Below are 24,526 nucleotides of genomic sequence, written 5' to 3'. Positions count from 1 at the left end.
CTCTGTTCATGGAATATTACAGAACTTCCTCTCCACATCAACAGTGAAAAGGTTTCAAATTGTGGCTTGTGTCCGTTAGGAAAGTCTGCGGAAGCCAACTCCTAAATCCAAGCTGGCTGGAGGCAGGCTATGATTTCTCAGCAGCGAGGCAAAGCTACTCTGTACATGTTCAAGGTTATTCTCTCACACCGTCATTCTTCACACAATATATTATTTGCCCAGCGCTCTGTGACTGGTTCTGGGGCTCCATCCAGACTCGGACTGAGATCCAAGTGGCTTCCTAATCCCCATCGCCTCCCAACAGAAAAAAAAAAAAAACAATTTGTCTTTCTCTCATGTCTAAACTTCCTGACATTGCTTAAATCCTCTTAAGCAACCAGCTCAAATTGTCCTGCTTTATGTCTCTTGCAAATGCAGGCCATGGCCCTGAGCCTCCAAAAAAGATTATCCCATTAAGCAAAGAAGTCTGAAATCAGCAACTCTGGGCACTTGGGCTGGAGGGTGGGAGGAGAATCGATAACCTAGAAAATGTATATCTTGCTTTTTTCCCCCTTCCCTTTGTAAATATGAGCCTTTGAAAGAGAGTGGAACAGAAAACACTAATTTTCTTTCTTCCCCCAAAAACACACCCCAATCTAAGTACAGTAAAAAGGAACCGACAATCAGAAGCTACGTTCTATTAACTTGAGAAATGGGCACTGGGATGGAATCTAAGCCGGAGATGTTGGCTAGGGGTGGGGTGAGAATTAAATGGCCCTGCTTTTAGCAGGAGTGCTGCACAGCAACTTTAACTGTTTCCTCTGTAACTGTTGTCTTTTGGAAAAAGATGCTAAGACCTGGTTGAGGCCTGGGTCAGAATGGGTCTGTGGGCAATGCTCAGACTTCGGGTGAGTGGGTGGCTAGCATAGTTGTTTCTCTGCATAAATTGCATAGTTTTAAATGCACACATATCAGCCACCTCATCCCCCCCCCCGTGAGTTAACAACCCTACCCATTCATCCCCATACAGCTCCTATCATTCCTCCCTTTTTAAAATTTAGAGCATTTTTACCTCATTATTCAGATAAATATGGGTCCCAGAGAGGCTCACAGAGGTCAGGAATAAGACGGTCCCTGAAATTGTGGGTCACTTGAAACAGCAGCCAGTCATTAATGTTTTTTAGACCCAGGGACCCATTTGTAATTTTAAGTAACTGTTGTGGGTGACTTCCCCTCTGATCGCTTCTCTCCTCACTCATCCAGATCAGGACACACAAATACACACATACGGGTCACTCAATGAAAAAACCCCACACATTTTACTTTTCCAATGAATCTGGGTGGAACTAATCTGTGCCTTGAAAAGCACATGGTGATTGTATTCAGCTAACTTTTACCTGGAGTAGACTAACTGAAATTAACGTGTCTCAGTTAGTCAGGGACATTCATTTCATTGGGTCTATTTTGGAAAGAAAGAAAAAAGAATTTGTGCCAACCAAAAAGGAATGGCAGGATACATTATTAGATTATACTGAACTGGCCAGATTAACAGAGACAATTAGGGGACAACCCGGACAAGAATTTCAAAAAGAATGGGGAAAATGCAGAGAATACTTTACCAAACAGTGCCCCAAAATATATACCTGGACTTGTTTCTACAGGAGACTTTGCGGTTTTTTAAGTCATAACTAGGAAAAAATTGAAATAATCACATATAAAAGAAACAGTATACAAGAAGTAAATAAGGAGGCCATTTACAGGATAAAGGAAGTCTTTTATTTTTGTTATACATACAAACAAACCCACCACCATTGACAATTTAATTATCAAAATTAAACTCCTATCCCTTTATATAAAGAAAACATGAGTTGTTGTGGACTATGTTGTAAATAAATTATTAATAAAAATTAAAATTAAAGGGAAAAGGCTGGTTGAGTACAATCCACAAATTCCTGAAAGAGAAAGCGGGAAAGAGTGTCACTCTTCCAACATCAGCTCTATGTACTTTTGAAGGGAAAAGAGCAGAACTTCCCTTATCAACCAGGAGAGGGTGGTGCAGAGGTTTTGTGGGCACCTCAAGGTTGCCATAGCAACATGGGCTCCACATTGCTCATAAACTTCACATTTAGGAGCTATGCATTCCACATGAACTTCTCTGTCCTTGCTCTGGGTATCAACACCTTTGCTGGTGAGGTTGGTTGTATCTTCTCCAAATGGAATCCACAGGGCTGCCAAATCTTTAACTGGGTTTTGCCCATGTGCCTTTCACAGCAGCCTCTGTTGGCTTGCTCTGCCGTGGCCTAGAGTGAGTCAGTTCAGTCACTTGTCATGAAGCTCTTTCCCTCACAAGGCAATATGGAAGTTCCCAAATGCCAAAAGTAACTTTTATTGTACAGGATTTTTTAATCATGTTTCCATGGATTATTATTATATTTCAATTAGGATTACATACATCTAGTCTGAGTATGACTAACATTGGCTACAACCCAAAATGTATAAACTCCTCTCTTTTTTGTCTCTGTGGAGGGATGAGAACCGCAAGCGGCTATTGCCGATTCTATTCTCGCAGCTCTGTGGGCAAGGCTGACTCAGAGGAAGTTCTCTCATGCAAACCCCATAATGTCACACTTCACAAAATGGAACTGGAAGCAAACAGAACTTCAGGCAGTGGGGAAGCAGACCACAATACTTAAGAATCCCCCATCCCCAATATACATAAAACAGCATGTTTTCTTTTTAAAAGCAAACTATTTCCACTCCGTTTCCCTTTAATGCAATGCCATTTTAACACAATGTCCCATCCCTCTTGAACTCTCTTCTCCTTCAGTACATTTAACTGTGAGATCCTACCCAACTCTTTCTCTAAGCTCCTTGAAGTTGGCTTTCCTGAAATCCAGGAAATACACGCTTAACTATGCTCACAAATTCCAAGATGACATATGGTCACTCTCTCCTAAGGTCCACCTCCCATGCTTTCATTTCAGTGATCAGTTTTTCCTCTGCTGGTGAGGATTATGAAGTCTAGGATAGCAGATCCCCTCATTCGTTCCTCCACCTTTTGAGAGATGAAGTTGTTAGCAACGCAAGTCAAAAATTCACCGGACACATGATGGATCAGTAGCTGGTAGGTGTTCTAAAAAAAATATCCTGTTCTCATAGTGGCCAACCAGATTCCTATAGGAAGCCTGCAAACAGGATCTGAGTGCATCAACCCTTTCTGCCTAACTGGTATTCAGAAGCACTTTCTCCAACAGTGGAGGTAGAATATCTCCATCAGGGTTAGAAGGCACTGATAGCCTTATCCTTCATGAATCTGTCTCATTCTCTTTTAAACCCATTAATCTGTCCTCCACTTCGCACATGAACCCACCTTGGTTTGGGAGGAACGAGAACTGATAGCAGCAAGGAACAATTTAAAGAATTCAAGCTTCATTTGTAATGGTTTCACACACATACCTCAAAAGCTTGCATAGTCTTTCATGCCCCCAGGTGCCGAATAAAAAACAAAAAGCCACATACCCATTGACCTATACAGCTTCTCATTGCAACCACAACTGCCTGAGAAGAGATTGCAAGAGGGCTGAAGGTCTCAGGTCTTCAGTGCCTTCCTCACCATGAATTGGTAATTGCGCCTTGCTAGGAGATAATGATTCATTGCTTCCATGGAAATGTCAGGTGCCTTTGCTCCTTCATCCCTTGAGAGGCTTTGGAAAATGTCACACTAGCTGCGGGCCAACAAATGCTCTTGGCATTTAATGTGACCAGCAGTTTCCACTGCTGCAGTCAAAGGCTCCATTTATTAGATAGATATATGTTACTTTAAGGCAGAATTTGCATCACCACACCTCCATAGCAACCGCAACTGATGAGATTTTTCGTTAAAGCAAAGGTGAAATGTTCCGGAAGGCCTGCAAATGCCATATTGGTAGTCAGGATAACCTCAAAACTAATTGGTAGCTGTTGCAAGAATGAGCTCATATATGTTTATATTCATTTGCTTTGAAATATGCTAATTGGCTTGCTTTGATGCTGTGCTTATCTGTGTTCCTCCATTAGGCTTCTAGAGGTGACTTTTGGATTCAGCGAAGGAAGCAGTCCAGGCCTCTCCAGCCCAGACTAAGACTGCCTCAGGACCATTGTTCTCTCACACTAAGCAATGACATCACCTTCGGCCATGGGAGGGGAAGCCTACCCCCTTCTGGAAGCATCTCCAGCTAGTAGTTTCTGTGGCAGCCAGTCTCCTGTACTCTTTTGTCATGCAAAGTGACACTTAACAGACTCAGCTAGAGCTATTATTTTAACAGAGATCGATCTGACCTCTTCTGCATCCTCTCTGAGGTGTTTGCAACTTGGTTCATGCAACACAGTAAACCAAGGTTTATCCGTGACTACAGCCTGTGGCTAGTGAGGAGAGAGCTAAACCAAACCTTGGCTTAGTTCAGCATGGTACAGGAATAAAGTGTGTGTGTGAGAGAGAGGGGGGGGGGCAAAGCAACCCCTCTCTGGGAGTTTGTACATTCGCACAACCCTGGTAAATGATAGTTTACTGTGTCATGCAAGACAAGAGTTTTTCAAGACAGGATCACTTCTTGAAGAGATGAGCCAGTGATTCTGATGGTACAAGAGCAGAAAATAAATAAGAACCCCTCCCAATTATTAGAGGCAAAATCCCTAACAGAGAGATGATTTATTCAGAAAATACCCATCTCCTGGTGGTGTTAGATAGCCCTCCTTGACAAGACTTATACCTGGAATTAGCTTCCATTTCTCTTATCAGTCCCTTCCTTCTGTGACAGTCCCTTTGCTGGCTGCAGCTGGAGGGGTCGACTGAAGGAGTGAGCATCTTTAATGGGGTTCGAAGGATCTCCGGCTGGGAGTCACTACAGCAGATGGAATTAGGCTTCTCCTCCCTTGTTTCTGCAGCTTTAAGCAAAATTCTGCTGTGTGCCGAGCTGGCGTGATGAATGTGGCAAGCGGGAGAAGACCACCCACAGGTCACAGAGCGGAGCTGATGCAGCAAAGAAATCTTTATAGCCGAGGCTGTGCATTAGCTGCTTAGAGAGTGAGCGCAGGCTGGGACAAAGTAGCATACTTGGATCTAGGAGGCAGGGAGAAGTCGTGGGACACCATCCCCAGGGAGCTTCTCTATTGAAACTCCACTGAAATGAACAGCAGAAGACAACAACGCCTTTGCCTGGACTAGCATTTTGTTCATGAGACTCAGTTCATGTGGTGCTAAGAGTCTGTATTACAAATAGGGAAGAGTTGCCCATAAATAGCAGTACACATGGCATGAGCAGCCGGCTTCTTAGCTCAGTTGGTAAGAGTATGAGGCTCTTAATCTCTAGGTTGTGGGTTCAAGCCCCACATTGCAGAAAGATTCCTGAATTGCAGGAGGTTGGACTAGATGACCCTTGTGACACCTTCCAACTCTACCATTCTATGATTCTTTCTCTGTACTGCCAGCCAACCCAGTGCCCTCCAGATGTTGCTGGACTACAACTCCCACCATCCCTAGCTATTGGTCACTGGGGCTGTTGGGAGATGGAGTCCAGCAGCATCTGGATCACCCTTGTACTACAGACACAGGTGCTTCCTATACCAATTCCATTTTTGAATTTCTGTGATTGCTGCCAACGCATTCTTAGCAAATCATATTCAGCACCATGGACAGAGGTGCTAGAAATTGGCAAGGTAAACACTTCACCCCTCCCTGTGTCTTACGCTAAAAAAAGGCTGAGCAGTACTTGTGAAAAAAAGGTTAGAAGGTGCCCACTGACACTCTTTGGAGGCATTTGCAGAAGGTGTTTGCAGCACATAAAGATTTTGAAGATACCAGATTATCCTAAAGGGGGGGGGGGAAGGCGGGGGAGAAGAGGAGGGAAAGAAAAACTGGCCATGTCCCCAGTACTAGGGTTGTAGAGACTAATGTATTTATTTCTTTTTGAGTAGGGATGCATATCACACAGAGAAATCTATAAAACCCCTGCTATTTGCCGCCAGAGACATGGCATCGGTTCCTCTAAGTTGCTAATTCCCAAGCTGTGTTCCTGGAGCAAGAACGTAAATCAAATTATTAAAAGTTCCCTGGAGCCCAAATTACCTCCTCGTTTGGAGGCTAGTCTACCACAGCCCTACTTATTTATACTTCCAGGCTCTTTTCTGCCAAAAAGACCTTTCCAAAGTGGCTTATGAGGTAAAAAAAGGCAGCAAAATAAAAACCAAGAATCCAATAAAGAATGAATAGAAATAAAAACATAAAAGGTGGAGCAGCGGGAGGGGGGGGCACAACACAATTCCAACGGCAACAGAGGAAATGAGGGTCATTCTAAACTAAAAGCCCGACAGAACCATTTGTAAAGAGCCTTGAAACACTGCAGTGTGGGTCCCATGCGGCTTTCCTACAGGAAGGAGTTCAATAGCCGAGGCCCCTTAAAACACCCCGTCCAATGTCATCCCCTATTGTTCCTCTGATGGAAGCAAAGTTTCTCCTGATCATCTCAGTAGGCAGGCAACTGGACTTGAGCCACTGCTGCACCTTAGCTTCCTCCTTTGCCAGATGTGAGCACATACATGTAATTCTGCTGCATCAGATAAGCTCAATCGCACAGTCATTCCCAATACCTCATAAACACCCGCTCTCAGAGGAGGTTGGTGGTTGTGCTTTGTGTGAGTTACTGCTCTGGGCTTGCACTTTTGTATTCAAGATCAGCGACTCCTGCAGAAAGAGCACGGGGCATAGCCTCTGAGGGCGAGTAGCTCTTACTGTTTCACTGAAAATTAGTGTAACAGCAAAGCATCCCTTTAGTTTCCACATAACAAGTGTGCTCCTTCTATGAGAAATTTGGGGAACCTTGCCCATGGCATTACTCTGGCTGGGAATAAAATGATGCTTTCAAGAAAAGTATGATACGGAGGACATTTTAGGGCGAATATGATTACAGCTTATTGTGAGCAGGAGGTAATTTCCTCTTTTAAATCTGCCAATCCCTCCCCCCACCCCGCTTTGGCCCTGAAATGTGCGCTGTTTGGTTGTCATAGGAATACAGGAAGCAGCCTTATACCGTCTCTGCCAATATTGTCTGCCTTTGCACTGACTCTTCAGGGCCTAAGATGGGGTTGTTCCAAACCCTCCTTGGAGATTCCAGAGATCAGACTTACAACCTTTTGCATGCAAAGCTTGTGCTGAAACACTGAGGGAAAGGGAGATTCAGGGCTAGTGTATACACTCAGCAGAATTAAGTGGTACAAAGCAATTTGCTTGGACGGTGTGACACTTAAGAATGCAGCTGTCAGGAAGCCGGGCACCCGTAGCCACTAGAGGGCAGTGTTGCCTTAAAAGGAAATCAAGAAGGTATATTCTACCTCAGGTAGTCAGCAAACTTTTTCAGCAGGGGGCCGGGCCACTGTCCCTCAGACCTTGTGGGGTGGGTGGGCTATATTTTGAAAAAAGAAGAAGAATGAATTCCTATGCCCCAGAGATGCATTTTAAATAAAAGGAGACGTTCTACTCATGTAAAAACACACTGATTCCTGGACCGTCCGCGGGCCGGATTGAGAAGGCAGTTGGGCCAGATCCGGCCCCCGGGTCTTAGTTTGCCTACCCCTGCTCTACTTAGTCATACCTTTGGTCCACGTAACTCAACATGTTCTAAGTTGATAGGCAGCAATTCTCCAAAGTTTCTGATGGGGCCTTCCCTGCCCCATCAAGCGATGCCAAAAAACAAACAAACCACGGGGCCTTTGGGATGCAAAGCCGGTGGCTGACCACTGAGCCCTTTCCCTTCATGCCCTACTGCTCCTGATGTACATTTCTAGATGGGGAAAACAGCTCACACAACCACTTGAGGACAATCCAGAGTAAACCCATTGAAATTGGCTGAGGTTAGCCATGCCATTATTTTCAGTGGGTTTGTTCTGAGTAGACTAACCCTAGATACAACCCACTGTTTGTATGCAAGAGCATTTAAGTGCCCTGGGTTTAATTATCTGCACCCTTCCTTCAGCCACTCACTTTGTTGTGTGAGAAAGAGGTCTTGATTACAAAGGGGCTGAGAAAAAAAAAGAGCATCAGTTACCTCTCTGAGATGCAGGAGAAAGAGTTGATTCCTGCCCATTAGTTTTTAATTTGGCTGTGCATTGCTTTTTCACACTGATGAGTTGCCTCAGGTGCTTTCGTTAAGGTAAGGGGAAAGCGTTAATATAAATAATTGAAGGAAAAGAAAAACAAATCACATACAGAAAAGCTCCAAAACCTTAAAACTCCTGTCTTTAAGGGATCCTTTCTACCTCTTGTAATGGACCCTATAGGTGTGCAGAGGATTCTAGCCTGCGTTGTAGTGGGGACCCTCAACTGATGTGGGGAATTGACTAGGACCTGCTCAGCCTTTCCTTCTACCATCAAAGAGCAAAAGGCCATAAGAAGAGCTCTGATGGATCAGGCTGATGGACTCTGTAGTCGAACACTCTGTTCTCACAGTGGCCAAGCAGATGCACGTGGGAAATCCACGAAGGGGAGAGTGGCCTAGGATAGGCACAGACTTCAGACTCATGTGGTGTATTTTATTTTTTGCTAGAAATGTGTCATTCACAACTGAAACCAGGTACAAAATGATGGCTCAAGGTGGATCCAGCTACCTGCTGCACTGCACCCAGAGTGATACATTGAGATTACTTACATAAAGAATTGCAAATCTACATGAGAGTTACTGCAGAACACACATTTCAGGGTTTGGAAGTGCTGGAATGGAGTAGGGGGAGAATTCTTTGCATTTTCGTTAAACCACTGGGATTCATACAATCTTACCCATCCAATGAAATTCTTTCAGCAAATTACTAATAAATCCTCCCAGTTCTACTGCTGTCCTAGAATGCACCCAGCATAATCTTGCATCTGTGCTTGGCAGAAGAAAAATCAGACTCTCTTTCAGGGGAGTTAGTCCTACTGGCTGTTCTTCTGACCAGTGAGGAATGTCCAGGTGCCCTGGAAGACAGCTTGCAAGCAGCTGTTCCACCATCAAAGCAGGGGAATTCTTTGCAAAAGTGGTACTGACGCTGAGGAACACCTCTCAGTCTACAACAGATATAAAATGAAGGCACGAAAGACAGAGCTTAGTTCCTTGCAAACGCCTCTAACCCATCCAAACCAACGTTATCCTGTCTCTGAATAATTTAATAGTGCAGCCCTATGCATATCTACTCAGAATGGACTCCAACTGAATTCAATGGGACCTACTGCCAGGCATGAGTGTACATAAGTGCTCCCAGAAAAGGTGTGGGTTAGGGAAAAAAGCTTTACTTTTTTTTAAAAATGGAACCAATTCTCACACTGCCAATCTACTTCTCCAGTAGACCCACTAAGAATCTTAGTTACAGATAGGTAGCCGTGTTGGTCTGCCATAGTCAAAACAAAACAAATTCCTTCCAGTAGCACCTTAAAGACCAACTAAGTCAGTTCTTGGTATGAGTTTTCGTGTGCATGCACACTTCTTCAGATACACTGAAACAGAAGTTTCCAGACCCTTCTATATAGTGAGAAGGTGGGGAGGGGTATTACTCAGAAGGGTGGTGGGAATGGGTGATTGGCAGATAGCTGTGATGAGCCTGTTGACGACTCTTAACGACTGCAATAGATCTTACAGGAAAAGGAATTTCAGAAATAGACTGGAAAGAGAAGCTGCTGAATTACAACTTATCACCAAACTTAAAACCATGGAGAAACCTGGTCTGAACAAAGACCTTGGATTCTTATCTCATTATACATGACAAAGCCATTTTTCACCTTTTCACCCCTTGCTTTTTCCTGTAAGACCTATTGCAGTCGTTAAGAGTCGTCAACAGGCTCATCACAGCTATCTGCCAATCACCCATTCCCACCACCCTTCTGAGTAATACCCCTCCCCACCTTCTCACTATATAGAAGGGTCTGGAAGCTTCTGTTTCAGTGTATCTGAAGAAGTGTGCATGCACACGAAAGCTCATACCAAGAACTGACTTAGTTGGTCTTTAAGGTGCTACTGGAAGGAATTTGTTTTGTTTTAAGAATCTTAGGTTTCCTCTGCACCATCTAGATGCATGCTCCAGGTTTGCAAGATAAGACCATCAGTAAAAGAATTAAACCAGTAATTCCCATCCTATGCTGTGAGAAATAACTATAAAGTGTGTGTAACTTATACTGTGTCTCTGTATTGTGTGCAACTGAACAATCCAATCACTAGATGTATAGTGAAATTGCTCTCAAAGGGTGCCTGTTGTGTCTCCGTAGGAGTCACTGCTCAGAGCTCACCCCTCATTTTCAAGTTAAATACCTTAGTGATTCATACAGAAAGGCAGGCAGCTCTTTTAGATACATACTCTGAATGCAAACATTTTAGGTGTAAGAAGGAAAGGTGCTCGCCATTTTAATTTAGCTGGGATGGGGGAAGTGTGTCACAACTATGTAAATTTTGGAGGAAATGCAGAAACATTTTAAAGCAGGAAATTCAAGGTAAGGGCATCCAATTTGCAAGAGTGGGTAGGCATTCATAACATCCTGCCCCCCACCTCTGTCACTACTCCACGGACAGAGATCCATTCACCAAGCACCTCAGTCCACTAATCTACGCTGTTATTTCTCGCCTACCTTTGCTTCTCTAAATACAAATTCTTTGTTTGAGATGAGTGGGAAGAAAAGAGTTCCAGGCAGAGATTGCTTTTGACATTATGTCTGCAGGGAGGTGAAAATAAACAACTTGCATCTGGTGAGCCAATGCATAAACCGCCAGGAGTTCTTGGAAATGCACAAGTGGGAATTATTTGCTCTGCTGCAAAGGCAGTGATTTTATGCTAGAAGTGCAGCTCTCAGGCTACCAGGAAAGCCAACTGCCTGGCACAGTAGCCAGAACCGCACACCGTGCCTAATGAAGAGGCTGCTCGTTAAGAGCTGAAAGAGTAATTAGCAGTTCAATTTTCTTCCAAAGCTAAAAGTTAATCTCATCATTTGCATGGCGGATTCCTCCTCTCCCCCTGGTTTGTTTTTGCAAGAGAAATTACAGCAATAGCTTAAAGCTGCTTTCTCCTGCTGTTTCTGTGGCTGCGAAATTCTCCATCCAGAAGGCACCAGACCAATCTGACAGAAGTTCTCAAACTACCTAAAAACCCCCAAACCTTCCTGAGTCTGGGTGTACCTCAATTATCTTGGCCAAAAGTGAGAAAAGGGGCTGGGAAATGGGCTTGGTACAAGGGGCCTGTTCTTTGCCTGGGGAACTTGCTCTACCCTGCGACGGAAAGAGGGTTTGAGCCCTCAAAACAAATTGTGCAGATTGGATGAGTGTGGCTGCAGTCAGTGTGTTCTCAAGGGTCAACATGGAACCTAGATGCTACTTCCATGTCTAGAGGCAGAAGGGAGCTGTTTGGCACGGAGCCAGCAAGTGTCCCCTGAGAGAGATCAGGAGGCAGACAAAGGCACCATCTAGACATCAGTTTTTGAGCCACAGAGGGAGTTGCTCCTTCTGGTGCCACCATCAGAGACACCAACCATTTATTATCTGTGGAAGGATATGGTGTTTTGTTAATAAGGATTTTCAAGTTTTGTGCCCATCACCTTCCTGGTGAGGGTACAACTCAAAACTACAGTTAGCCCCTCTGCCTTGGGCTAAGTAGGCCCTGAATGCCAGGACTCGGCAGATGGGAAGTCATGAAAACAAATGCCTTTCCCCTCATCCCTGACCAGCCTCAGCCAGCCCTGCCAGAGGTATGGCCCCTGGCCCCTTAAAAAGAACAATTTAAAGCAGCGTAAACTAATGTATGAAATTCAACATGCATGGCTGCTTTTTTTGCAAGGAAAGAACATTGGGCAGGTGGTAGGAGGATGCAGAAGCCCAGATAATTGGTCATGGGAGAAAAATCAGGTACTGTCTGAAGTATCACCGCCTGCCCAGCTCTCCTCTGGCCTGTGAATCCGATGCCTTAGTGTGCTTCATAGTTATTTTCTGGAACCACAAGGGCTGGATACTCAATATAAAAAGAAGAGAACCCGGCTGTTTGCCACATGGAATTCCACACTTCTGTGTTGAAATGGCAGACTCTCTCTTGCCAAAGGGCAGGTTTGAGGATTATATCACCCACTTCCAGGTGCTTTCTATCTAACATCATTTGCATCCTAGCCATCCACAAAGCAGCTCAAGGTGGTTTTCTATTAGGCCATCCCATTTTATCCCCACAGTATTTTGTACAGTTCTCATGCACGAAAGAAACACACAGAAGGGGAAGAGAGTGTTTAGGGTCCTTTATTGTACAGAGTTTTACCTGGGTATAAATCTCTTTCTGACACATCTTTATCTATGATTTTGGCCTTTACAAAAATCACAAGCAACGTGTTGGCAACTGAGAAAATAACTGAGAAGTGCCAAGTGAGCAGTTGGCAAGGGACTTTGCACTTTAGCAATGCAAAAAGAAATCTGCCGGGACACATTAACCAGAAGGTCAAGCCTTCAGGGGAAAAGACCCTCCCCAGAAAAAAGAAGAAGTCTGGAATCTTGGCTGATAGTCTCCCCATCTAGTGGCAAAGAAGGGAGCTGCACTTGGCATGGATGTCATGGAATGCAGGAATTTTGGCTGCTGTCGACACAAAAGCATGGAACCCAATTTTCTTCCCTAGGTGTTGTTTTCTGCTTTGGCGATTACAGGTTGCACATGCAAACTACAGAAGGGCAATTTAGGACCAAGAAGCTCTATTCAGACTTCTTGGCAACCAACTTCTCTAACTTCTTGGCGGGATGGTTGAGTGGGGGAAGAGGAGAGAACTCAGGAAGAGGGTAGTGGGGGTGCTGCAGAGCTGCCTGGCACAGACAGTCTGACTTGGTGTTTGTGGCTCACCCTCTAGTGGCTATAAGAGGCAGCTGTTTCAATGCAATCAAACCAAACCCTTTCCAAGAATCCACCTAGCTTAAGCATCTGGCATTACACTGGTGTGATGGAGAAGGGCAATTTCATTTTCCTTTGCAACACAATGTCCTCCGGACAAAGTGGTCCTTCCTTCTGTGGAAGGAAATGCCACCAGCCACCAGTGGGATCACCAACAAAATCAATACCCCTGGCTCTCACAACACGCAAGCGGTCGAGATCGTAAGGAAGTCTTCGTAGTTGAGTCGTACGTTGCCCGTCATGCCAGTATCCTTTTCCCGGAAGGCTTCGGTCAGGGACTGGAGCAAGGTGCAGATTTGGATGAAGCGGTCCAGCTGGATACCAGGATTGGCAGCCTTCGGTGAGTAACGGGAGAGCAGCAGCTGGGAAAACTGGGGACTCAGGCTGTAGCCCATTTGGGAGAGTGCTAGGAGAACAGAGGGCAGGGAGAGAGAATAAATGAGAATCCACGCTTCACACAGTCATGGGTGGAAGTCACAAATGATTCGCAGCTGTTATTAGTCTTATTATGAATGTTGTCTTATGAGTGATCTTTGTAAGCTACTCTGGGAATCTTTCCTGCTGAAGAGGAGGGTAAAATGCTATAACAATAATAATAGTTATTATTATCACCATTAACTGCCCAAGTGCTAAACTTTTTTCTTCTCACCCAAATACTAACATAACACTGAGACAAGATGGCCTTTCTTGAGTCACTCAGAACTGAGCGTTCAAGCACCCAAGAACCATGCCAGTATTTCTACATGGCTACGTTTTTCAGCGGTCCCTGATGATGCATTTTTTTCGCACTCCTCTTTTGGCACATCATCTAACCAGTGCTAACTCTGTGTCTGCTCAGCTTCTTCTTAGACCAGTTCTTTCTCCATTTCCAAGCCTAGCCCCAAGGCACTCCAGATAACTTAACTAGGGACTTGGATTTCGGTTCTCATGAACCTACGGAGACTGCTAGAAAAAGCTGCATTACTCAGAATCCATCAAGCTCAGTGTTGTCTGCAATGACTGATGCCAGCTCTCCAGGGCTTCAGATGGGGACTTGTTCAACCCTACTTGGAAGACGTCAGGGGCTGAACTGGGAACCTCTCACATGAGGCGTATGCAGCCTCCCACTGAGCTATGGCTCCCCTCTCGAGGAACCACATAAGTCCAATGAGTCACTGTTCTGCTGTCAAAGCTTTCTGAAGAAATCAGCTCATCTGCTCTCCAGACACAGCAAGAGGCATAATTGCCTGATGCAAAAACTTCACATTTGTCAGTTTACTAGGTTTTAGGCTCGGCCATTGCCAGCTGATGGGAGTTGTAGTCCAAAACATCTGGAAGGCACCAGGTTGGCAAAGGCTGCTTTAGCTTGTTCCATTGATTCAATCTCATCACAGTTATTGGGGATCTGGATTGTGTCAGCAGTTCAACAGAAGGCTGGATGGTTCAGCCTAGAAGCAGAGGGACACAAGAGATTACCTGACTGGGGGAACTCTCATTAACCATGGCGGAAACCTCAGTCTGTTCTTCACAATTGTTTTGGAATGGCCTCTGAGCCTGAAAGCAACAATCTGAACAGACCTCTGCCTAAAAACAGCTACTCTCCAGCAGCATTAGAGATCATGAACAGCCTCTTGAGGCTTTAAGGACTGTTGCCTCGTTTTGTCTTACCTTGGTGAAGCTCATTACAATTAATGCTTCCTGACTGGTCGCGGTCGTACTGCTGGAAGAGATTCCGCCACTGCTGGATGAAACGCCACAGGGCCGAGAACCCATAGAGATCAATTCGCCCAGATTTGGTTTTATCAAACATGTCTGCAGAGGCAGTAAAAAAAAAGAGTGGAGCACTGAGCAGTGGTCCCATATACTTGCTGACTCAAAACCAGAGACAGAATACCCGCCTTGCAACACAGCCCCAAGAACTGAAGGCGACACAAGAGAGGCATTTAATCCTACTTTTGCCTCTGCTCCACCAGATTTGTGCAGTGTTTCAAAACCCAGCAAAATCTGTTTGACCAGAGGAAAGCTTGAGACCAAACAATGTGTGTAAAGCAGAGTATATATCACATTGCTTTCAGCCCTCTAAGAACTATTGTCTGTCTCCAGTGTAACATGAAATTCTTCACAATACGTTCCGCATGCCACATGCCAGCAGCAAGGACAAGCATGGGGTTGTTCTTAGGGTTGTGCTGCCACTAGGACACTAATGCTTTCCACAAACAAGGTTGGAGGATCTTTTGAAGACTACAGAAGATATTAAACTCAATTACTGTTTCAGCAGGATGGTCTGGAAAAAAGCACACACTCTCTAACATTTACTATGTGGACTATTCCCATTTTAATTACTGCAATGTAGTCTATGTTGAACTACCCTTGAAGACAGTCCAGGAGCTGCGGCTGATGCAAAATGCAGCTGCCAGGTTGTTGAGAGGGACAGCAAGATGGGACCATGAATCACTAGTCCTAAAAGCTTTCTACTGGCTGCCTGTGAGCCACCAGATGCAGTTCTGGTACTGGCATACAAAGCCCTAAATAGCTCAGGGGCTAAGGACTTTAAAATACCTGCCTCCTCCAATGCTAACCAGTTTGAGCCTTAAGGCTAGCAAGGGAAACCTGGCAGGTGGCCCTGCTGGCAAGTGTGGCCTGGGGGTAATGGTGGCAGCCTGCAGCAGGGCCTCCTCTGTGGCAGCACCTTGATTATGGAACTCCCTTCTTGGTGAAGAGCAGCTGTTCCCCACATTGCCAACATGCCGATGAAATCTATAGGCACTTTTGTTCACCCAGGGGGTTAGTATTTGATGGGTGATACGTTTAGAAGATGGAATTGTGAAATTTTGAAAATATATCCCTTAATTGTTTTAGTTTTTGTTGGGTCTTAATTATGTCTTATTGCAAATGCTCTATGGTTGTCCTGAGCTCCTTTGGGAGGAATGGCAGGACAAAAATGAAATAATAATAATGAGGGATAATGATGATGAGGGAGATGAAACGTGCACCTCATGTTTCTGAGGAAGGCAAGCATGGGAATCCATGAACTTCAAGCACAACTGAAGAACATCAAACAGCCTTGGCATTTATACAGCTCATTTCAAGTGTTCAATGCACTCTGCATAATCAGGGTTTGTCAGCCTTTTGGGGCCTGTGAGCAGAGTTGCAAATCAGAGAAAATGTTGTGGACAGTTTCCCTGTGAAATGAAGCACACACACCACAACCTGTTTCATTGGTCACAACAGAATACTTCTTTTGAGCCTAATTTCAGCAGAGGGGAGGAGCAGGGAAGGGAAATCTGTGAGTGCCAAGTACATGCATGCCAGTGGGTGCTAAAATGGCAACCCCTGGCACACATTACTGTATGTGGCAATCCTTACAACAACAACAACAACAAAATGATTCCACTTTGCAATTTTGGTTGAGGATGGTGCTGAGGTTACCCTGCACCTTCATTACCAAAATGGTCTCTGAACTGGTTCACATTTGATCCACTCTGGCTTCCGATCATGTGGGCCTGCTAGCGATTAGCAATGCTTTGCCAGCCTAGTGCATCTTGTCCCTTTTGATAGTTCCATATTCTTCTATTTTGAGAATTAGAACCTGAAGAAGGATCAGGAAAGTGGGCATCTGCTATGAAGTTTTGAGTCCCCTCGGATAACAAGAACAGTTTTTAAACTGATGTTTGCATTCTGGCACAAATTCACACATATGTTGATGCAGGGCACATCTATATTTTCAACTTCAAAGGGAAACTGTCAGCAGAAAAGTCCCCAGCCCCTGATACAAGTATTTTAAAAGAAAATCTTGTATTGCGTCTTCCAGAATTGTCTATTTCCACATGTCTTAGTCACCATACCAAAGTACAGAGTATTGTGAGAGATTAACATTCCAGACCCCTCCCACTCCAAGCACATTTGATGTGAATCATCAACATCTGGACTCACTCATCATCATTGAGCAAGTTTCCTCATTGAAGGCGGACCAGTTGGAGTTGACAAGGGCTTGCCTGAGTTCTTTAACTGAGATGTAGCCACTTTGGTCAGCATCCACACTCTGGAACCAAGAGAAGGCTTCTGGGTCCACACCTGGGGGGATGTTCCCTGCTGGGGAAAGGGCAGAACACAAATTAGGAGAAACGCATGGCCATTCATCAAGGCATGGCAAGCGCCCATTGCCACCGGCAGTAAGCTTTTAGCTCAGCAGATTTTTGGCAGCTAGAGCAACAGGGATTGGACAGGCCCTCTCTCATGCCCGCTGAGTCAGCCATTGTTTTCTAAAAGGTTTTTTTTAATAGCCAAGTTATTAATCCTGCGGAAGACGGCTCAACCCCCCCCAGCAGGAGCTGGGATGCAAAGCCTTGTAAAAACAGAAGGGAAATAAATGGGATCTCTTTAGATAGTTTGTAAAGTTGAGTGCAAACATGCGGAAGGTGTGTTGTTTCAGCAGGATGTAAATGCTACCCAGTTCCAGGAGACAGATGCACAGCCATAAACTTTTATTTCCGCCACTCAGGGTGGCAGCTTCAGTGCCTTTTGGCTCCCACCTTGGAACCTTAAATAATGCAGTCTTTCTCAACTGCCTATCTAAATGGAGATGAATAATTCAATTAGCGACTGCTTCTCCAACGCTGCGGTGCAAAACTCGAGTCAAGGGCTCCAGCTGCACACCAAGAGGCCCTTTATATGATAGATGCCAAAGATAGACGCTTGGGTGCTTGAAACGCTTTGTAAGTAGAAGAAAGTGAATCTTGGGAGATTTGGGAAAGGGGAGGCAGAAATGTGACATCTGCAAAACACAAGCTTCACTCAGCCTTGCAAAATGGTATTTGTGGTGTGCTAACAAAATGTGTGTGTGAGAGAGAGAAGTTTACATTCTTTTCAAATTTACAAAAGTTTCCCCGGCTGGGGTTTGACCAGTGTTCGTCTGAGAGAAAGCCCACCATTGCAATTAAAGACCACATGTACCTTTATTTATTTAATTTATATTCCATCATTTTCTCTGAGGAGTTCAAGCCAGCGTCCATGTTTCTGCCTCTCCTCATTTCACCTGCGAGGTAGATTAGGCTGAGAGGCAGTGACTGGCCCAAGGTGGCCCAATGAGCTTCATCACTGAGTGAGGATTTGAACCCTGGTTTCCCAGGCCCTAACCTGACACACTAACCACTACATCATAGTGGCATGAACTAATGTATTTTCAGGTATGGTTTGCCATTTCTTGTCTCCTAGTGTTGATATTTAAAGTGACAAATTCCAAGTTTTTAGATCCCAAATTGAAACTTCGTATCAAGAATCTGAAGCCCAGATACAGTATGGCATGAACAGCACATGGGTGGAAGAAACTGCAGGTAATTATGGAGATGTGCATGACTGTGTGTCAACCCTATAATGGGAAGGGAAGAAAAGCACCACACCACAGAAGGTTTGGCTTTGAGGTCTTGCCAAGAATACTTTTTCAAAGAAAGAATTTGGTATAAAATTTCATTAGCAAGAAAACAGGGCTATACACACCAGCAGCCCCAGAAAAGCAGGTGGCATCATTCAGACAAGACATGGAGTACCATGTCATTTGAATTCAGAAAGCACGCCCCATATGACAATCCATTAGACCTCCTCCCCATGATGATGATGATGATTGATTAAATTTTGATACCACCTTTCATCCAAGGATCACAGCGCAGTTTACAATATAAAAACACAAAAACACCTAACACAGAAACAAACAAAAACAATACCCACCCAGATTTAAAGGCTATAGATTAAAAATATGGAACATTTAATGAATTTGTGTGTCATGAACACTACTAATCCACCTGAAAGCACATAGTCATCAGAACAGCTCTAAGCTCTTTTAGCACTCACCTCCAGGACCTACTGCCCCATAGGGGCCAGGCTGAGGAGCACCATATGGATTGGTAGAGGGTTGCCCATAAGGTCCTCCTGGTGCTGGGCCTCCTCCATACATTCCACCAGGAGGCCCAGAGGAAGGGTGGCCATAAGGTCCTCCGCTTGAGGGTGGCCCATAGGGACCACCAGGCGCTGGTCCACCATAGGAGCTGCCAGGAGTAACCCCACCTCCATACTGGCCTCCTCCGGGATAGTTGCCTTGCGGAGCACCTGGAGCTTGTCCTGCAGAACCAGGGTAACCCTACAGGAAAAGGAAAAGGCTATGAAAGTGGCAGGGGGAATGAGTTGATTTCTACACCCCATTAATATGCAATGATGGGAGAGGGGAATGAGTTGATTTCTACACCCCATTAATATGCAATGATGGGAGAGGGGTCTATGCATTCCCAGTGCATAGTTAAGATAATATAATGCAGAGAGATTAACCCAATAGTCCTGGATTGAGTGCAGAGTGGCACTACCAATGCATGGAAGGAACTATGAGTATGTACAATCAGTATGGAGTGGTGGTCAGACAGTCAGAACAGGACGAGAGAGTCCTGGGTCCAACCACCCCACTCAGGCAAGAAGCATACTGTACGACCTTGATCCAATCAGTCTCTGGGCTTATCTAGACTTCCGTTTGTGCTGCAATTTGTAGGCACAGGTCTGTGCTTTCTGAGCAGTTTGGTTTTTTTCCTTACCATTGCTTCCCCCAGGAAAACCTGCTGTTTACTGCTGAACTGGAACAAACATCAAGCCACGTAAAACTCAACTGATGTTTGTTCCAATTCAGTGGTAAAAGAGTCTTCTTGGTGGGACAAAAACAACAGCAGCCCTGCTTGGATCCATGCCTGGAAAACATGGTCTTATGCCTACAAATCATGGCACAAATGGAAGTCTGGATAAGTCCTCTCTATCTACATCACAAGGTTCTTGTGAATGATAAAGTGTGTGTGTGTGTGAGAGAGAGGGGGGGGGAATATATCACTGAGTGCTACATTAGAAATGTAGTAAATAAAACTTCAAAACTGGGTCTGATAAGATATTTTGGACTAATTAATCAGGGATAAGGAATAAGACCCTGAGAAACCAGCAGAGTAGCAGGGATGGCTCCCAGGATTTAGAGTCCAAGGTCTTGGGGGGGGGGGAAGGTTTTTGCAATGATGTTGCTGCACAGTTACTTATAGGCAAGGAATTTGCATGAAATATTGCAAAAATCAGGTAGTGCCACATCTCCAGCACTGCTGTCAGTGGCATAGTAAGAAGAACTTGCATTTGGGGTGTCTCAGTACATGGAAAATCCCAAGGCCACAGCTGAACCCAATGGCCCAGGAAGCAATGATTCTCTGCTTAACCTGCTGAACAGGCAGAGTAGGAGACGACTTTGCAGCCCTGACACCACAGAGCCTCTTCTACACAGTGGAGGAGAGGTGAAGAGAAGCTTCCAAACGTGTTTGATCAAAGGACTCCAGCACATGTCTCTTAGTCACCAAAGATAACTAACACCACCAACAAGTGCATCAAGCATTAACACCTTTCATTTGGGGTAGGTTTGGCCCTCTATGTTGCTGAATTACAGCTCCCATCATCCCTGGCCACTGGCAATCTTTGCTCAGACTGCAACATGTGAAGGGTCAAAGGTTCTATATGTGTGATGTAAGCAGAGAAAGGTGGCCAGCAAAGCCAAAACAAAGAGAGAGGAAAGACAAAGGAAACGAGGGAGGAATCTTGCATTTGGCTAGGGACGAGCTTAGTGTGTGTGCATGTCAAGGAAGACCACTGCACATCAAGACTGACAGCACTTGGCTAGCAAGGGCACCATATACATAGCTGGGTCAGACTGAGTGGACATGACAGAGGAAAGGACACTGGGAGACTCCAACAGTTTATTTTGGAGTATTTTTACCACACTTACTAAGCAAAGTACCCAGGGTGGCTTGCAACATAATTTACAACACACACTAAAATAGACAATGGTCCCCCCACTTTTCATTGTTCCAAGAAGAATCACTGTGCAGCTAAATCTCATGGACTCTTGAAGCTGTGAACTGTTACGTCTGCCGCAGGCCAGAGGTTCCTACCTGCTGTCTCTTACAGTCTCTGGCTCTGGTGGCCAAGACAGGTGTGATGGGGGGGGGGCATGCTGCCCAGGAAAGAGGGATTTGTGAAATGAAGCTTCTCTCGTTCCTATGTAACATGTACTGCTTGTCAGGACTTTGCTCTCCTAACACAACTATAGCAGCTATGCTCCCTAGGCACTCTCCCTCAGGAGTAATAAGCAATGACTCTGTTTACAGATCAAAGAGTTGGAAGGGACCCTGAGGATCATCTAGTCCAACTCCTGCAATGCAGAAATATGCAGCTGTCCCATTCCGGGGACCAAACCTGCAATCTTGGCATTATCAGCACCATGCTCTAACCAGCTAAGGTATCATCATACCACCATCAAGCATTTCTCTGGCTCTTTTCAGTTTTGCAACAACCCTATAAAGCAGGCCAGTATTACCATCTCTATATTGTAAATGGGAGAAGCAGAGGCTGAAAGAGAGTAGCTAATGTAGTGAGTACAGGGCCAGAGGTGAAAGTCAAACCAAGGACTTCCTGGTTCATAGCTTAATGTCTTGGGGTGCTTAAATAATTCCATGTTAATCCCCATAATAACTATTAAATAGGTCACTATTCTTGGGGGTGGGGGGCTGGGGCTGAAAGAGAAGCAGCTTGCCCCAGGCCAATCCCAGCCATATTACAACACTGAAGCAGCCACCTTTTCATTTCCCACCATACCCATGCAAGGGCAGCCACTGGCAGATTTCAGAGGCCAAGGTTGCCTGGTGGAACAGCTGAGATTCAGTCCAGGAGGTTACTATGTGCAGCTGAGCCTCTTTCCTAAATACACTTATTAGGGACCAAGCCCTACTGATCACGGTGGGACTTCTCGGTAGTGGCCCCTGCCCCGTGGAATGCCCTCCCATCAGATGTCAAGGAAATAAACAATTATCTGACTTTTAGAAGACATCTGAAGGCAGCCCTGTATCAGGATTTTTTAAAATAACTGATGTTTTGCAAATTTTTATATGCTGTATGATGCCCAGAGTGGTTGGGGAAACCCAGCCAGATAGGCAAGGTATAAATAAGAAAATTATTGTTGTTGTTGTTATTATTATTATTATTATTATTTCTGAGTAAACACCTACAGGACAGTGCTGCCTGTCACTCTGCTACACCAGCTCTCCTCTGATCACCCAAGTGATCAGGCCAGACGCTTCCGACCCTTCCCCAACATCTCCTCCAATGAATCCTTTGCACTCGAGCCTAACCATGATGTCACCTCACAGGCCCACGCCGGCAATGACGTCACTCTGGGAGAGATGCGCTTCCTGTCTGCGTACGTTTCCCCCCTCCAGACTCCTATCTCCATCGCCCCGGACTCCTGGGTCCTCTCCCACTCCCCGTTCCCTAGGCAACGTCCAACTCCCCCTTCCCCCGGAAACGCTCCGTCGCCTAGGCAGCAGATGGGGCCGTCATCCCCCGGGAGGCTCCCCTCGGCAGGGGGCAGGAGAAGGCGGTCGGCGCTCCTCCCTCGCTCGCTTACCTGCCCATACGGGTAGCTGGCCGCCATTGAGCTTTTCACAGCCGCTCGGGCCACCGCCCCCTCCTCTCTGCCGCTGGCACGTCCACGCCTTTCCGCTTTGGTACCGCCTACTGACGCAGCCAATTGGCGGACAGGCTTGCTGAGCCTCCCGCGGACTTGGGCCGAGCTCCCGTCAGTCACCCACCGTGGGCGGGGTCCTGTGACTGAGGAAGTCCATAAAAAGAAAAGCGGGCCTTCTTTTTCCCGGGGAGGGGAGGGAGGTGCTGGTGCGCGGGGAAGAGCTCGTAGCCCCGCCCCCTCAGCCGTTGCCGACCGTTGCTAAGAGCCGCTTCCGCTTCCCTCGCTTTTACCTCAGGGCGGTTGAGTAGCGAAGAGCCACCGTGGCATTATACAAACAGAAGTAATAGCAAAATATAACAACAAATCATTCTTTATTCGAGCAGGCATATTAACTGAAGGCTGATTTGTAGTTTTAACTATTTTTAAAAATCTTTATTTCTTGTGCACTTTTTAAAGAAAAATTATATATATATATATATATATATATATATATATATATATATATATATATATATATATATATGCTTTCGTAGATTTTCACGGGTACAGGAATGCAGGTTTTGGTGTCCTCGGGTGTCCTCCGGATGCTGCACCCCCCTGCAATCCCTACACAGATCTGGCTGACACAAGCCACAAAACCACAGCTCGCCCCTATACACGAAGCCAAGCCAGAGCACAACTAAGTACAGTACAGCCATCTTCTCAGGAAAACTCTTCACAAAGTTCAAGAGGTCAAGACACAAAGACTTTAACAACTAATCCACACCTAATGACCCACCTAAGTGGTACTCAGGATATCACTCAAGAAATCACTCAAGATATCTCTCAAGTAATTAAGGAACAAAAGAAGAAAAGGCACACTAGCCTGGGAACTTCCTCTCTGCCCAGAACATTGGAGGCTATACACCACACCCCCTCTACAGTATTTATAGGAACTCAAACACTGAGATCCTGCTCTGTTCCAGTAACAAGAAGCCGAAAGCACCAGCCTGAAGATGACGAGTGAGACCTCGTCGAAACGTCGCCTAGACACCCCAACTTTTACACGGGAAGACACCCGAGGACACCAAAACCTGCATATATATATATATATATATATATATAAAATTTTATGTAGCACTGCTCTAGGACCTCCCTATCCTTTGGAGAGTCTTTGTAATCAAAAGCTGTAACTGCCCCCAAAAACCCTTAACTCAATGACTCCTGTATGCCAGAGAAATATGTTCTACTTGCCTCGCTTTTTACAGCTCCCAGCTGGGTGTGTATCTTTATACCTCCAAACCACTGAACTGCAGGTGGTTGTAGAAATGGGTCTTGCCATGATTAATACTATAATACTAATAATATAATACTAATAATATAGCCTTAGTCTGGAATCCCAGCTCCACTCTCGCTTCCAGAGGAAGACATTCATAAATAAATAAATAAATAAATAATGAGAAGTCTCTTTATACTTTCTTTTTAGATTTATCCTGATGCTAAGAAACGGTGGCAGGGACACGGGTGGCGCTGTGGGTAAAACCTCAGCACCTAGGACTTGCCGATCGCATGGTCAGCAGTTTGAATCCCCGTGGCGGGGTGAGCTCCCGTCGTTCGGTCCCAGCTCCTGCCCACCTAGCAGTTCGAAAGCACCCTTAAGTGCAAGTAGATAAATAGGTACCGCTTTATAGCGGGAAGGTAAATGGCGTTTCCGTGTGCTGCGCTGGTGCTGGCTCGCCAGAGCAGCTTCGTCATGCTGGCTACGTGACCTGGAAGTGTCTGCGGACAGCGCTGGCCCCCGGCCTCTTAAGTGAGATGGGTGCACAATCCTAGAGTCGGACACGACTGGCCTGTACGGGCAGGGGTACATAGAATCATAGAATCATAGAGTTGGAAGAGACCACAAGGGCCATCGAGTCCAACCCCCTGCCAAGCAGGAAACACCATCAGAGCACTCCTGACATATGGTTGTCACACCTTTACCTTTACCTTTTAAGAAACAGTGGCACAGCCTGAGTTCCAGAAAAGGGGGTGAATTTTGTGCCTTCCAAAAGACAAAAGAATGATCATCAGTCTGAAGGTCAGCCCTCCATTGAGAATATTCATGTTTTAGCATTAAATCCATAGCCATTCCAACAGAGCTTAAAAGAAGTGAAAAAA

At 45.4% G+C, this 24,526-nt stretch overlaps 2 protein-coding genes across 3 annotated transcripts in view; one reads left to right on the top strand and one right to left on the bottom strand.

Annotated features, from left to right (window-relative positions):
* The window catches only part of TINAGL1 (tubulointerstitial nephritis antigen like 1), a 203,240-nt gene that overhangs the window by 39,871 nt on the left and 138,843 nt on the right, over positions 1–24,526 (top strand). The window lies entirely within an intron of this gene.
* PEF1 (penta-EF-hand domain containing 1) lies at positions 12,230–22,543 on the bottom strand. 2 transcript variants are annotated; one of them, XM_081870435.1, is made up of 5 exons: positions 22,328–22,543; positions 18,709–18,994; positions 16,795–16,950; positions 14,530–14,673; positions 12,230–13,288 (listed from the first exon to the last, which is right to left on the bottom strand). In XM_081870435.1, exons 1-5 carry the CDS (start codon positions 22,352–22,354, stop codon positions 13,059–13,061), a joined length of 843 nt encoding a protein of 280 aa, XP_081726561.1. In that variant the 5' UTR covers positions 22,355–22,543; the 3' UTR covers positions 12,230–13,058. The 2 variants fall into 2 exon arrangements, with proteins under 2 accessions (XP_081726561.1, XP_081726560.1); XM_081870434.1 differs by having other exon boundaries at positions 16,795–16,953; positions 22,328–22,539.

This window comes from Podarcis erhardii (assembly GCF_964252035.2).
Source record: "Podarcis erhardii genome assembly, chromosome: 7".
Classification (NCBI taxonomy): Eukaryota; Metazoa; Chordata; class Lepidosauria; order Squamata; family Lacertidae; genus Podarcis; species Podarcis erhardii.
Note: the sequence above shows the minus strand (reverse complement) of the source record. Positions and strands in the feature narration are given on the sequence as shown.